The sequence below is a fragment of the Olea europaea genome, unplaced genomic scaffold, assembly GCF_002742605.1.
Source record: "Olea europaea var. sylvestris unplaced genomic scaffold, O_europaea_v1 scaffold2547, whole genome shotgun sequence".
Taxonomy (NCBI): domain Eukaryota; kingdom Viridiplantae; phylum Streptophyta; class Magnoliopsida; order Lamiales; family Oleaceae; genus Olea; species Olea europaea.
This window is the reverse complement of record NW_019243741.1, coordinates 139,112-154,720: the sequence shown is the minus strand read 5'-3', so window position 1 is coordinate 154,720 and position 15,609 is coordinate 139,112. Positions and strand designations below refer to the sequence as shown.

Here is a 15,609-nt window from a genome sequence, read left to right as displayed (position 1 = left end):
TGGTATATTCAAACTTTCAAAAAAGCACACGTATGTATCCGATTAATTGCTCCAATGATAAATGGTGACTGTTTGGGAGAAATGACAAAATGTCACTTTTTCTAAGAAAAGTGACAGAATTTCACTTTCTCACCTTCTCCTACAAGCAAACATATTGCAAGCATCAATGTAATTGATTCAAAGTTTTCTTTTTCATGTGTATTACCAAAAAATATAGCTTGAATATATACATTTAAATTTTCAAAAACTCACACATGCATATCTAGCTAATTGCTCAAGAGAGGTGCTGTGACTTTTTTTGAGAAAAGTGACAGAATGCCACTTTTTCACATTCTCCTTTGAGCAAACACATTGCAAGCATCAATGCAATTGGTTTAAAGTTTTCTTTCTAATGTGTATTACTAGAAAATAGAGCTTGAACATGTACATTCAAATTTTCAAAAACTCACACATGCATACCTATTTAATTGCTCAAAAGAGATGCTGTGACTTTTTTTTTTTTTTAAATGTGACAGAACTCTACTTTCTCACCTTCTCCTTTGAGTAAACACATTGCAAGCATCAATGCAATTGGTTTAAAGTTTTCTTTCTCATGTATATTACCAGAAAATAGGACTTGAATATGTACGTTCAAATTTTCAAAAACTCACACGTGCATACCTAACTAATTGCTTAAAAGAGATGCTGTGACTTTATTTTTGAAAAAAGTGATAGAATGCCACTTTTTCACATTATCTTTTTGTCAAATACCTTGCAAGTATCAATGTAATTGATTCAAAACTAATTTTTCATATGTATTGACACAATCCACTCAACTTCAACAATTTTATTTTCATACATGTTTCCAATCAAATTAATAAATTCGTCAAAAAGAAACTTCATAAATGTTAATTATACATTATGAGATTTAAACTAAATCTAATCATGAAATTCAAACAAAAATGAGATGGATAATGAGCTATAATCATGGAATCCAAAACATAGAAATACCCGTAATTTTGTTTGTGTTTTTGTCGAAGATCTCCTCGAGTTTTTTTTCCAGATTTTTCAATATTTTTGTAGATGGTTTTCTCGATTTGAAGAATGAACAAACTTTGTTTATGTATTTGTGGAATATTTCCTCTTTTTCCTTTCAAATTTTCTTTGATTTTTGCATATTGGAGGCTGATTTATTAGGATTGTCGTGAGTTTAAGTTTTGAGCGTATATTTTACGTTCAATTTTAAGTAATTACCATTTAATCCAAGTTTTTAATGTTTTTTTCAAAACAATCCAAAAATATAGGGTGTTTTTTTAAGTACACCTTTTTTGTTTTAACTTTAGGCCCAATTACTTGTTTGATTTTAGGCCCAATTTTTAAAATTAACGTGTTTAACTTTTAGTCCGTAGTCCATCCCACTCGATTTTGATTCCTTTCTTTCTTCTTTCTTCAAAACTCGACCACTGGTGCATGAAACTTTTGAAAATCAAATTGAAATTTTTTCAAAGTTTTAACCTTAAACATTTTCTCCCATCCATCAGAGCCGACAACGCCAATCGCAACTATTGTAAATTGCAAGTATTTTCATATTTTCAACCACTAATTTGAATATCCGTAAAATATATGCTCGATTGATTCTATATATCAATTGTTTACTTCTAGGCTAGGATTTACTTTTTACTCTATTCTTTTATCTTAACACTAGTTTGATACCTGTGCAATATACGGGTTGTGTTATTTTAAGGGTAATACTAGAGCATCATGCGTTAAGGATTGATGGGAGATATGTGCATTGAATTAGGACAGTTAAAGAACTTAATTTGGTGAGGTAAATTTTCAAAGAATATCACATATAAAGTACTGTTATAAAGCATCCAAAAAAATATGAAGAAATTAAGAAAACTTCAACTCAAATATAATATAATTAACGAACAAAAGTTAAGAATGTAGAGGTACTTGAACAACATGCTAGTGTAAGTACATGTACCTCTTGCAAATTTGGCAAGATCCACGTCTAAGCAACCAAGTATCAATGCAAGGTAGGTGAAACATGTTATGGTACTGAGGCAAACTTCAAACAATTTTTTTTGTCTTGGAAGTCTTGAATGTTTAGAAGACGATGCCATGAGATTTTCTTTGCAATCAATTCAACTTATCAATAAAAGAATCATTATTATTCATGATTAATAGTACTTGAAGACAGAATGAAGAAGACTCTCCCCAAAAAAATCAACATTTTCATCTTTACGAATTATAATTTTTGGGATCTTTTCGATTGTATCCCCAACCAAACCATTTGCCCCATTCGTGTCAAAAATGTTCTGGGCCTCTTCAAATGTTGTTGCTTCCATAGCTCCCATCTGATTCAAGAAGGAAATTGTTTAGAACTCGAAAATAATTTTTATTTAATCCCTATATTTTGTCAATCAAATAGACTCATACCTAACTTTGCATAGCACAAGCATAGCCGGACAAATGCATTCATGGACAAGTCTACAGCTTAAAAGGCTCACAATCACATGAATCTACACAATTTCATAATATTGATCACGTGTATGAAAAGTTTAAATTAAGCAGTTCAATAAATAATTAGACCATACAACTAATCTAAAATGGGATGCTGTTTTAGGTAAAGAATGTCGGTGACCAAATACAGTATACATCCAATGCCAGATTCATCTGATTGCCATAAAAGCATTGAAGACTCGAAGACCTCAATAAGAAAATAACACCAGAGATGGCACCAATGGCAGCCCCTCTAACATACCCACTTTCGATCTCTTGCCCATTTAGAGCTCTGATGATTGCTCCTACTAAAATACGCACTGCAGTGGAGGAAGAAAACAAAATTCCTTATTTATCTTCCATAACGAATATCAGAGAAATAGACAAAATACCCTCCAAAATACGTGTCCCATCATATAAGTTATTTAAATAAAATCGCACTTATCCCGCTTACTCTTGGTAGTAACAATCCAAAAAAGAATGACTAAACATTCAAAATCTAACAATCCATATTCTGCTCAACCAAAAAGTATTCATTTCTCAATTTCTTATTAATTCAAGATATCACATTGGCAAATAAATGAACTAGGAATCACCGTCATTTTATTAATCAATTGCAATATCGATAAACAATTAAAATGTCTAGAGTTCATTTATTTAGAAAAATTAATGGAAAAATCAAAACACAAACTCATATAAGGCAAAGAAAACACAACTAAACATGCTTTCAAAAATGGTTCCTCAAAAGAATTTTTTTAAAAAACAAAAATCTAAGCTTATGTTATTAATCAAATTTTCTACAAAATTGAATTTAAAAAAGAAGAAGAATCAAGAAAACAATAAGAAAATAGACAACCCATCTACCTAAAAACTCGCTTTGACTCTCCACCCCCGACTGCACCATCGCCTCAACCACCATTTCCATGAATCCCAACAAAACCACCTCTATCCAAAGCAAATGAGGCAGCTAAACTGCAAATGTGAAGCAATTGGGACATGCATATATCTACACATAAGGGGAGAGCAGGTCAAATTCATTCTGCATGTAACAAGGAGAACTTAGGAATATCTGCGCCAGCTCAGCTTGATATCTCTCTTCACCAAATTATAATGGTCTCTAGTTCCTTTCCCATCAAGGAGTGGGAATTTCCTAGACATGTCAAAAGAGTTTATGTCAAGCATGAACGATCGAAAAAGGCTTGATTTTGTAGTGTCCTTGAACCATCAAAATTAGAAAACACTTTCAAGTCAAAGCTTAACTTCTTCGGCAATTGCTAAAAGCAATACCACATGTTTCTTCTTTTGGGAGAGAAGTGATCACATATGTTTCTAGCTTTCCTTTAAGTCTAAGAGTGTTTTCTCCCTCTTCCGATAAAAATAAAAATAAATCTCTTGCATAATTCTCCACGTTTGAGATTAGTAATGTCATTTTTAGCAGTTTGGCAAGTTTGAATATATACATTATTGAGATAGCAAATCACTGTATCCTCGTGCTAGTTACTGTACATGAAATTTACACACTTTTGTGGTCAAATCCTTTAGTAGTTAATTCAATTTCTTGCATAGTGCAAGAATTTGACATTTGTTTTATATCACATTTAATATTTCACCCATTGGTGTTGTCAGAATCTGAAATAGGCTAGTAATATTTATCCTATCAGTTTAAACGAAAGAACTCCTTTTTACCATGTGTGCATCTCATAGTATGGTACATGTAATTATCATTTATAAAACACAAACTACATGAACATATATTTACCATTAAAATCTTAAGCAAAGATTATAAGAAGTAAAATTATTAAATTCTGCATTTCTAGAAAATCCAATGAGCTAGAAAGAAATATACCCGACTGATTCTATAATTAAAATAAGGATCAAACTCATGGATTACATTCTCGTATTTAATCACCAGTACAAAACCAAATTAATAATTAATGAACAAACAAGCCATTAGTGCAAATCAATCAAGGACGTTGGATCGGAAAACCAAAATTGTGTTTCAACGATCGCATTTAAATTGAATTAACAGAAGCAAATGAAATGAAAGGACAACTATAAGGTTCAACATTCCATTTTAATGAACTAAAAAAACAATCAAATCAATATGAACATTTCATGATTCTGATTGGATGATACTGCAAATATAATGTTACAAATAACTATTAGGACTCTTATTTTGGGAATTAAAATCTAGCAACAACAACAGAGAGTGCGCCAAGAATTGGCCAAAAAATAATATATTTCCTCGTCTAGCATCACACTAATTCAAACACTCAAAAATACCTTTGGTTTCGAATACGACAAATCCTACTTCATCATTCTTGCTGAATATCATCTACATAAAACGCAAAAAGGGATATCAGAAGTGAAGCAAAAGATTCAGTAGATTGATCCTTGCCAATTTTAATTACCGAAAGAGACTGTAGAGCATTTTCGTCATCTTCTATTGATAAGCATTCACCTTAGGATACTAAATTAGCTTGCAACTTGTTATCATCTACTGGCTGGAGAAAAGGACCAACCTATTGCAACATTCTCTAGATGAGCTTTTTGTTCTTGGTAAACCAATCATTGGTAAAATATAAAATTATCGATGCTTATAATTTCTTCAACCACTGTGCATCTAGTGAACAAGATCCAAATTAAGCCTGTGCTAAGCACATGTCACAAACTAATGCTTCCGCACATAGACGTTGCCAAGGTGAAAAGAGACGCATGGCGAGATGGCTAAAGAGGTCCTGTGAGCATGAGTAATAACATTAATTTATAAAACTCAACTTTTGATAAAGACAAGAAACGTTGTCATGTTAATGAAGAATGAACATCAATGTTTTGGTAGGTTTTGTACAAAACTATAGAAGTTATCCGGACAAAAGGAAAATTTAATGTGCTTCATTTATCTTCAATGAGGATCATAGGTTCTCCTTAGTCAAGCTAAATCTAACATATTAATTGCGATTATTCATATGGTAAGTTGAAAACCATTTAAACTGAAAACTCAATGATTCTTAAACATAGCCCCTGTTTGGCCCCCATTCTATTACATTCTATTTTTCTTTCTCATATTTTGAACCACATAATTTTTCATAAAATAATATTATACGTAAATCGAAATCATTTCATTCTTTTTCAACCACTCATTTTTCAAAAAAAAAACATTATTTCACCCATTTTCATTACCAAAAAATGGGGGCCAAACGGGGTAATAGTTTTAACGAGCGATAATTTGGAGAGAAAATAAACTTATCACCAAAAAGTAATAAGTAGCCGTCAAATTCATTGAGAAGGAGAAGGAGAAGGATCACATAAGAGGGTTCATTTTGGACGACAGATGATAAAATGGATGTAATATTATAGCCTCAACTCGTAACTTTTGCAATTGCTGGACCAAATATTACACTAATCACAATTTTGCGCGAGTTAAAATGAAAACAAAGGGAGTAAATAAACAAAATTTTCATACTTTATCGTTTTACCAAAGACAATAAATATTTTCATTTGGACAAAACAGAAACAACACATACTAAAATTTAAGGGTGTGTTTGATTACATTTATTTTCCATGGAAAATATCAATTTTCCATTCAAATTTCCATTTGAAGTGTTTGATTGCTATTTTTTTCCATGGAAAACATTTTTCAACTTTTGAAAATATACCTAATTTTCCTTATTTTTAAGGAAAACATTTTCCTTGGGTAGAAGTGGTTTTTATTTTCCACAAAAGATGGAAAATATTTTCTTTTCTAGATGACATTTTCCATGTCAATCAAACACACTCTAAATGAAACCATGAGAACCTACCTCCTCGAAGAGATATGCTCCTTAAGGAAAATGCTAGTTGAAATTTTTGAATAAGAATATCATTATTAGATTTTGACATGAAAACATTGGAGGGAAGCATTACCAAGTCGGTAAAGAAAATCACAACCAATATTATGATTCGTGTTGTTAAACTGATTCATGTTCATGAGTACAGGAAATTGATATACCTGATAAAGGACTACTTTTCAGAGTTGCAAAATAAGAACGTCTAAAAATAGCGGTGAATTTAATTAAAAAAATAGAGAGAAAGATCTATACAAGATATGGATTCTGCCAAGTGAGATCTAGTAAGCAAAAAGGCTATAGGTCAATAAAAGAGCGTTGTGTGTTTTGAATTTCACCTTTCTTCTTCCTTTAGGGATTGGTTGGTTGTGAAGGTTGTAGTCAAAAGGGGAGAGAGAGAGAGAGAGAGAGCAAAATCAAATTTTTTGGGGGAGATATTTATGATGAATAGTTGGAGAAGAGATGTTTATTAAGGCCCGTTTGATAGGGATTTTTTGTCCCAAAAAATTGATTTTTTGACCGTTATTTTACTATTCAAGCCGTAATTTTTGACTTCTTCTCTCACATGTGGATCCCACTTTTCTTCTAACGGTCAAAAATCAATTCTCAAAATCACTACCAAACGGGTCCTAAGTGCTTGCTGTGAGTAATGTATTCTAGAATATTGATTAATGTTGAAATGTGTGGTTAAAAAAAATGAATTTTTTTATTTACATGTGATTTATTCTAATGAAGAATATGTGGTTGAAAATGAGTACCCTGTAAAAAATAATGTGATAGAATGTAAAAAATGGCAGACAAACAAAGCCTAAACAAACCAGTTAATTGTTAAGATTTGAGATCCATCTTAATAAGGTCAACCTTAGTAAGAGGAGTGACCCAAGATCTATTTATATTGGTCAATATTTCGGTATTTAACCGATGTGAGATTTATTCCCTTAACATGTCCGGGTCCATCTTAATAAGGTTAACCTTAGTAGGAGGAGTGACCCAATATCTATTTAAATGGGTCAATATTTCGGTATTTAATTGATGTGGGATTTATTCCCTTAACATGCCCCCACAAGATGGTGGCTCTTTTTGAGCAGACCAATCTTGAAATTCGTGTGCTCATTTTTGAGACTTAATCGGATCGAATAGCTCGTTGGAGCTTACTAGGCTCTGATACCATATTAAGATTTGGGATCCATCTTAATAAAGTCAACATTATTCAGACGAGTGACCCAAGATCTATTTAAGTTGATCAATATTTCGGTATTTAACCGGTGTGGGATTTATTCCCTTAACATACCCCCCAAGATGATCGCTCTTTTTGAGCAAACCAATTTTGAAATCCGTGTGCTCTTTTTTGAGATTTAATCAAATTGAATAACTCGTTGGAGCTTATTGGGCTCTGATACCATATTAAGATTTTGGTTCCATCTTAATAAGGTCAACCTTAGTAAGAGGGGCGACCCAAAATCTATTTAAGTTGGTCAATATTTCGGTATTTAACCGATATGTGATTTATTCCCTTAACATTAATGAACAGTAGCCAAAACCAAGGAATTTCAAGTGTGAAAATAATAACTCACAATTGAACAGTGATCTTGGCATTGCCTCTTTTACAGGAAAGGTGATGAAAAGCATATAGAAGAATTGTTGGCTAGCATAGCATTGTACAAAGGCTGTTCCTTAGGAGCTTTGGCGGATCTGGGCCCCATGCCAGCCCCATCCCTAATCCAATTGCTTTTTTTTCTTTTTTTGTGAAAATTACATAGAGACCTACTTTTAAATGTTGCATTTCAAAAATCAGAAGTATAGTTTATATATACAAAAATCAGTGGATAATAAAATTTTTAATATTGAATAATAATATTATAAAATTCAATTAATTATATATTTACACCGCAAACCATAATATTCATTTCTTTCCTCATTCTCAACCCATTCTCTCTTTACTCACCTTCTCTCTACCGTCACCACCAGACAACGGAGTAGTCTGTCTAAATATCATCGTCGACAGTGATCTGTGCCTATCGCATGCATCACAGATTGAGTGGTGTGTCATCGATGCAACAACTTTGTCCTCGTAGCAATTTGCTGCCGCTGCAACGCACCATATGGTAGTGGCAGCAGTGCGTCTGTATAGGGTTGGGTTGTTGGGCTGTATTTATGGTGATGCGTCAGTGTTGTATTGTGTCTGTGGATGGTGGCGATGCTATGATGGCAGAGGCGTCTCTCGCGGTGAATGGTGGTGGCATTGATTTACATGTTTTGGTGGTGATTTTTGTTGTAGGCGATAGTAGTGGATTTAGCAATGAATACGAGTTTTGTTGGATCTGGAGGTTACGATGGCTGTTGCGGTGATTTTGTTGATATAGACAGTGGTGGTGGTGGCTGCAGTGGTGGTTTTTGTTGATATGGGTGGTGGTAGTGATGGTGCCCGACAGTATATTTTGAGTTTTTTTTTGTGTGGGAATTGTGGTTGTGGAATGGTATGGTGGTGTGGTGGGGTGGGGTGGGGTGGAGTGGAGTGTATGTAACATTTATTTGGTTGATTTTAATCAATAAATTGATTAATATGTGACCAATTATGTAGTTGATCATGACCAATAAATTGCTTGATTTTGTGATAAATAAATAATGTAACCTAAAAAATGTGATTGTGGTCACAATTTATAAAGTTGTGACCGAGAAATTACATATGACCAATTCATTTAACAATTTGTGATCGTTAAATAAATTGTAACCTATAAAATTTGTAATTTTGTGATCGATAAATAAATTGAAACCTATAAAAAATTTTGATTTGATATCAAGAATAATTTGTAACCTTTAAATTTTTTGATCTGTGACCTAGAAGTAATTTTTGCTTATAAGATTTTTGATCAGTGACTCAAAAATAATTTGTTTTTTGACTAAAAAATAATTTGTGACCAACTAATTTAATAATTATGACCAAATTGTATAGTATTGTGACTTTAATAATTTAATTAATAAAATATATTTTTAATTAATTATTTCATAAATAAAATGTAATTAGTATCTGATTTTTGAAATTTAAACCTTGTTCTTAGTTTTGAAATGGGTAATACTTAATCTCTTAGTTACAAGATTTTTTCCCATTCTTTTAGTGGAAATTACACCCACACATGCTTTTTAATTTCCCTATTCAAAAACAGATCTAAAGTCTATTTATACAAAAATGAGATATTAATTCAAATACTATAAATTAAATTTTAATATTAATAATAATATAATAAATTAATTTGTATACACACACTATATTCCATCTAATCAATTCAAACCCTAAATCATTTTATCTCATTTCCTCTCTATTCTCACTTCTTTCCTTTCTTCATTCCCGTCTCTCTTTTCGCTCTCCCTCATACCGCTATAGCTGTTGGGTGCGTCCACCTCGAGATGCCACCTTCGATCATCGTTGCGCAGCCATGCCTTGATGTAAGTGTCGCGACAGTATCATCGCTACGACGCTGCCCGATGCTTGATTGAGCACCGCAACAACAGTCGACAGAGATAAAGGCAGAGTAAGCTATGCTATTAGCTTTGACGGAGTTGGATTTTAGTGGAGTTGAATTCGTGTTTTGGATTTGTGGTTTTTGATCGGTGGTTGTCGTTGTTGATGTGGTTGGTGGTTGGGTATGGTTGGGTTCGTGTTTTGGATTTGTGTTTTAGACCTATGGTTGTGAATCGGTGATTGTCATTGTCATTGGTGGTGCGGTGCGGTACGGGTTGGTTGGTTGTGGTTTGTGGTACTATGGTTTTTGCATTGACGTGGTGTGTGGAGACGACGTTGGTAGTGGTCGCTACGCGGATGGGATGGGTGGGGATGGTGCGATGGTTGGGTGCATGCAGTATGTGGTGTGATGCTATGTGCTATGGTGTTGGCTTTGATAGTGTGTAGTTGTGTTGATTGATTGTTGTGATGTGATTGGGGTGACTTTGGCAGTAGTGGTGTTTGACAGCAGTGCTGCGTGTAGTGCAATGGTAAGGTTATTGTCACAAATGATTCGATTGATTATGATTAATAAATTGATTAATTTGTGATTAATTATTTGATCGATGAATAACATGTGATCGATAATTTGTGACTAACAAATAATATATGACCTAAAAATTTGTGTCGTGATTTATAAAATTTGTCATTTGTGATTGATAAATAAATTGTGAGTTATAATTTTTTTTTAAAAATTTGTGGCAGATGAATAAATTGTGACCTATAAAAATTTTAGTTTGTGACCGTGAAATAATTGGTAACCTTTAAATTTTTTGATTCATGATCGAAAAATAATTTATGATAAATTAATTCGATAATTTGGACCAAATAATATAGAATTGTGACCTTAATATATTTAATTGATGAAATATATTTTTAATTAATTATTTCATATTTACAATTTAATTAATTTTTTTATTTTTGAAGTTTTAGACATTGTTTTTATTTTTAAAATTGACCATACTTAATCTCTTACATATGAAATTTTCCCTTTTTTAATTTTTTTTGTGGAAATTACATTAATTAAGTGTTTTCAAGATCTTCATTCACAATTAAGAGTAACACTTTTTTTTTTCAAAATCAAATATAATCAAAAATTTAAATATTAATAATAATATTATAAAATGAAACTTATTAACATATTCCCATCTGCCCCCACCTCACTCACAAATCCTAAATTTCTCTTCATTCCTCCTTTTCCTTTCTTTCTCTATATCTCATCATTTCTCTCTCATCTTTCTCTCCCGACTTTATAACTCTTCCTCAATTGTTGTTGTCGAAGAGCACCATTGCCGGGAGACCGTCTCTATGCCATTTTTGAGGTGAAAGCCACATTCCTTGGTTGCAAATCACATCGGAGCTCTGCAAATCGGAGGGTAAAGCCATTTCTTTATTGTGAGTGTCGCTGTAGACTTTGTGGATCCAGCTGCAGTGGCCTAGATCACGACTAGAATGACATAAATCGTGGCTTCAATGTAGTAGATCGCAGTCGTGATAAATTTTCCTTCATTCCAAATCACGCCAAAAGCAGCCCAGATCGTGGTAGATCGCGGTGGTGATGATTTTTTTTTTGGTTGTTAGATGGGTGGTAGTGATTTCAATGTTTTGATGATGTTGGGGTTGTTGGAAAATAAGGGGTTGGAGAAGAAACAATAACAAAATTATAGAAACAAAATGAATAGAAATCACGAAATACGTCAAGAACGAATTTGAGGCTTGAACACGAGATCATTGTCCTCAAACTATATTTGCTCCCTCTCCATATGAAATGAGATGCTTAAGGGTGTTATGACAAATGGTTTGAAGGATTTTAACAAGTCTTGATACAGAAAATAACAAAACACGAGAAAATTTTCGCCAAAACTTGATGAACACAATAAAGAAGAAATGAATATGAGTTATAATAGGGATTTGATTAATTGTGGAACAATATATGAAGTTCAAGATGTTTTTCTTGTTTGTAATGTCTTTGTATTGATCATTCATCACCTATTTATAGACCTCAATCAATACATCACGAAATGGTGCCAAAACAAGATGAAAAGTTGCAACTTTTAATCCAAAATGGCTCCCAAATTTTAAATTGAAAAACTAGCCAACAGCTATTTTTCAACACTATACGTACACACAGTAGAAATAAAATTTAATTCTTATTTTGCCAAAACAAATCTCGTGTATGCACAAAAATAAGCTTGTGCGTACGAATAATAAAAAAATCAAATTTTTTACTTTTCAATTTCTTTTGGTTTTACTAATTCCACAATGAGCCCAACAATTAGTCCATTATCATTCCATTGATTTTGAACAAATATTCAACAATCCCCCACTTGTTCAAAATCAATACGATCACATATTAAAAAAGACGACACTTGTGCATAAGGATTAGATATCTCTTAATTTGAATATAACCATAGTGTAATTCAAACAAAGTAAAGTCGGAATTAGAGGTGGCATGGAAGCTTTGAACCAATTATTACTTGTGACAATACCGGTAAGAACACACATATAAGTATAACATGTTCTCAAATTCCTCAACTCGGTTAACGCTTTTATGGCCTTACGCTCATCCTATTCGACAAACCTTTAAGAGAGAAAATCCAACTCTCTATTGAGGTGGCACCACCTCAAAGTTAGTTTAGGTGAAGTTCTTTCAGTACCTTTGTTACTTTTAGAGGTACTTGTGTTTTACCATTGAACTTCATTAAGAGCGTTAAGCTCAATCCTCACTTCAGTAACAACCAGTATTATTTAATTAGGATAGGATCATTGCGGATTTGAATAATGCTGCAACCATCGACATATCGAATGACTTGTTGTTACCCTTTGCACCCGTGGATTACTTTTTGAGTAATGACAGGTAGGGTTGCCGTCATTGGTGGACCTTTTTAGTTAAGAAGTTTCAACCCCATCCTACTCGAAGTAGACGACACTAAATCTTTATTTAGTGCTTTAGTTAAATGGTCTGCTAAATTCTCAATTGACCTTACATAATTTAGGGAAATTATTCAATCTTTGATTAATTTCCTTACGTAGTCATGTCTCAGACTCATATGTCTAGACTTTTCATTGTATACCTCGTTATATGCCTTTGCTAACGTGGCTTGACTATCACACATGATAGGTATTGAAGAGATATTCTTCGATCCCAAAGGTATCTCATATAAGAGATCTTTAAGCCACTCAGCCTCTTTCCCAGTATCCGATAATGCTACAAATTCAGATTCCATGGTCGAGTGTGTTATGCATGTTTGTTTCTTTGATTTCCAAGAAATAGCACATCCTCCTAGAGTGAACACCCAACCCAAAGTAGATTTACTTTCACCCGTGCTAGATATCCAACTAGTATCGGTAAATCCTTCCAATATTGCAGGGAATTTAGTATATTATAGGCCCAAGTTCTTGGTTTTCTTTAAGTATCCAAGAACTCTCACAATAGCCTTCCAATGATCATTACTCGGATTGCTAGTAAACCTACTAAGTTTACTTATTGCATAAGCTATATCCGGTCTTATGCATTGAACAACATACATAAGACTCCCTATAGCACTTGCATATTCTAATTGAGCAATCGCCCTTCCATCAATCTTTATTAGTTTTGAACTTGGATCAATCGGGTACTACATTCCTTTATATTCAAATGTTTGAACTTATTTATTACATTCTCAATATAATGTGATTGATTTAGATAGTAACCCCCACTAGTCTTTGTGACTTTGATACCTAAAATGATATCCATTTGTCCAAGATCCTTCATCTTGAACGTGGAAGAAAGAAACCTCTTTGTTTCTTCCATTTCGTCCATGTGATTGCTCATAATCAGCATGTCGTCAACATACAAGCATATAAATGTCACATAATCATCACAACCTTTAGAATATAAATATTTATCAACGTTATTATGTTTAAACCCGAATGATATTATTGCTAAGTCAAACTTCTCATGCCATTTCTTTGGTGCTTGCTTCAGACCATATAAAGATTTCACCAACTTGCACACTTTATGTTCATTTTCATGTAGGGCAAACCCTTCAGGTTGTTCCATATAGACCTCCTCATCGAGATCTCCATTTAGGAATGCCGTCTTGACATCCATTTGATGAACATGCAAGTCATATATTAAAACCAAAGCGAATAATATCCTAATCGATATAATTCTAGCTACCGGTGCATAAGTATCAAAATAATCGATTCCTTCCTTTTGTCGATATCTTTTGACTACTAATCTAGCCTTGAAAGTATTTAAGGATCCATCAACATTGTATTTTCTCCTAAATACCTATTTGCATTCAATAGGATTGGATCCCGGTGGTAAATCAACAAGTTCCCAAGTATTATTGGACATTATCGAATCCATTTCGTCCTTAATTGTATCTTTCCAAAAGGTGCTTGTTGACCTAATGGTTGACTTCTTGTTTTGATTATTACAAACAAATTGCGTTTGATTCTAACAAATTAAATTTAAGTAATTGACAGTGATTATTGCAAATTTATGACACGAAAGATTGAGTTAGAGAATCATGCAACCTTGGTGCAAAACGATATACACACAAGATTTATGAATAAGGAATTGAAAATCGAGCTTTCACACACCAAATTGCATTGAATGAAGAAATTGAAGACATTAGCTATAGATGCATTTGTATACTTAAGTGTAAAGGTAAAACACTTTAATATTTCGCATCGATTATAGTTCAAACAATCTTCATGCACCGGAATTATCATAACAAACTTTACTTGTATAAAAATTATTTTTCAAAAGATAAGTAATTTAATTTTCACAATCAAACCTTTATGAAATTACTTATCTATAAAAGGTATATAAGAAAATCGTTGAAATACCTTAAAGAAACTTTCTTCAAGAAAAAGGAAAAATCTGATGGGAAAATAAAAAGGGAATCCGGACGTCCGAATGGGGTATTCCGAATGTCCGGATGAGATGTCCAACGGTCAAACTTTTTAACCGTTTGACAAAAGGCTAGTTCCCCATCCGGATACCAAGAGGACGTCCGAATCACGTGTCCGGATCTTCCGATTGATGGCTATAAATACCTTTCTTTTCATCTCCTTAAAGATAAGATTTTTAGAGAACTAAAGAGAGTTATTTATTGATCTTATCTACCTTATTCCTTAATCTTTAAGAGATCAAAATATTTATTTGTTGAAAATTTTTTTGAGTGAGTAACTTTGTGAAAAATCATAGATCTCGATAAAAGTTTTTCACACAACACTTGAGCTATATTCTTTGTGATTTATTGAAGTGTTGTGCCTACTTCTCTTTTAATACTTCGTTGTATTCATATCATTTGATTAAGAGAGAAGATTTTCAAGTGTAACCTTGATTTTCTTGTTCATTGAATTGTGGGTTGTGTTGAGGTCCCAGAAAGCTCAACGTGTAAAAGGATCGGTGCTCCTTAGTTGCAAGTCACCGGAAGTATTGTAAGGGTTGGATTGCACCACAAGTCAATCAAAGATAGTGAAAAAGGCCTCACTCGTGACGAAGAGCTTGGTAACCGGGGACGTAGATCGTGATTGGATTGAACCTCCTTATTACATCATTTGCACTCTCTTTTCCCTTCCTTTTATTATTTTTGTGTTATCTTGTTTATTCACTGTTATTTGCTTATATTTGCATTTATTTTCGAAAAAGTATTAAATAACCAATTCACCCCCCTCTTGGTTAGTTGTTCTTGGGCTTTCAATTGGTATCAGTGCTTGGTAATCTTTTTTTTAAGATTCTACAATCTTGAGTAATGGCTAACCAAGTTTTTCAAAATGTTGAGGGACACTCTACAAACCGGCATC

At 33.0% G+C, this 15,609-nt stretch overlaps 1 protein-coding gene across 1 annotated transcript; it reads right to left on the bottom strand.

Annotated features, from left to right (window-relative positions):
* Nucleotides 1-2,131: 2,131 nt before the first annotated feature.
* On the bottom strand, nt 2,132-6,690 carry LOC111382680 (NEP1-interacting protein-like 1). The gene is made up of 4 exons (XM_023006720.1): nt 6,647-6,690; nt 4,768-4,819; nt 2,422-2,804; nt 2,132-2,339 (listed from the first exon to the last, which is right to left on the bottom strand). The coding sequence occupies exons 2-3, from the start codon at nt 4,817-4,819 to the stop codon at nt 2,605-2,607; spliced, it is 252 nt and encodes an 83-aa protein (XP_022862488.1). The 5' UTR covers nt 6,647-6,690; the 3' UTR covers nt 2,132-2,339; nt 2,422-2,604.
* Nucleotides 6,691-15,609: the final 8,919 nt, after the last annotated feature.

Bases quoted from the DNA above. Each gene is read 5' to 3' on its own strand.
- LOC111382680 (XM_023006720.1), bottom strand. From the start codon at position 4,819: ATGATATTCAGCAAGAATGATGAAGTAGGATTTGTCGTATTCGAAACC. The intron at 2,805-4,767 runs GTATTTTTGAGT...CCTCCACTGCAG, and splicing joins TGTCGTATTCGAAACCAAAG to TGCGTATTTTAGTAGGAGCA.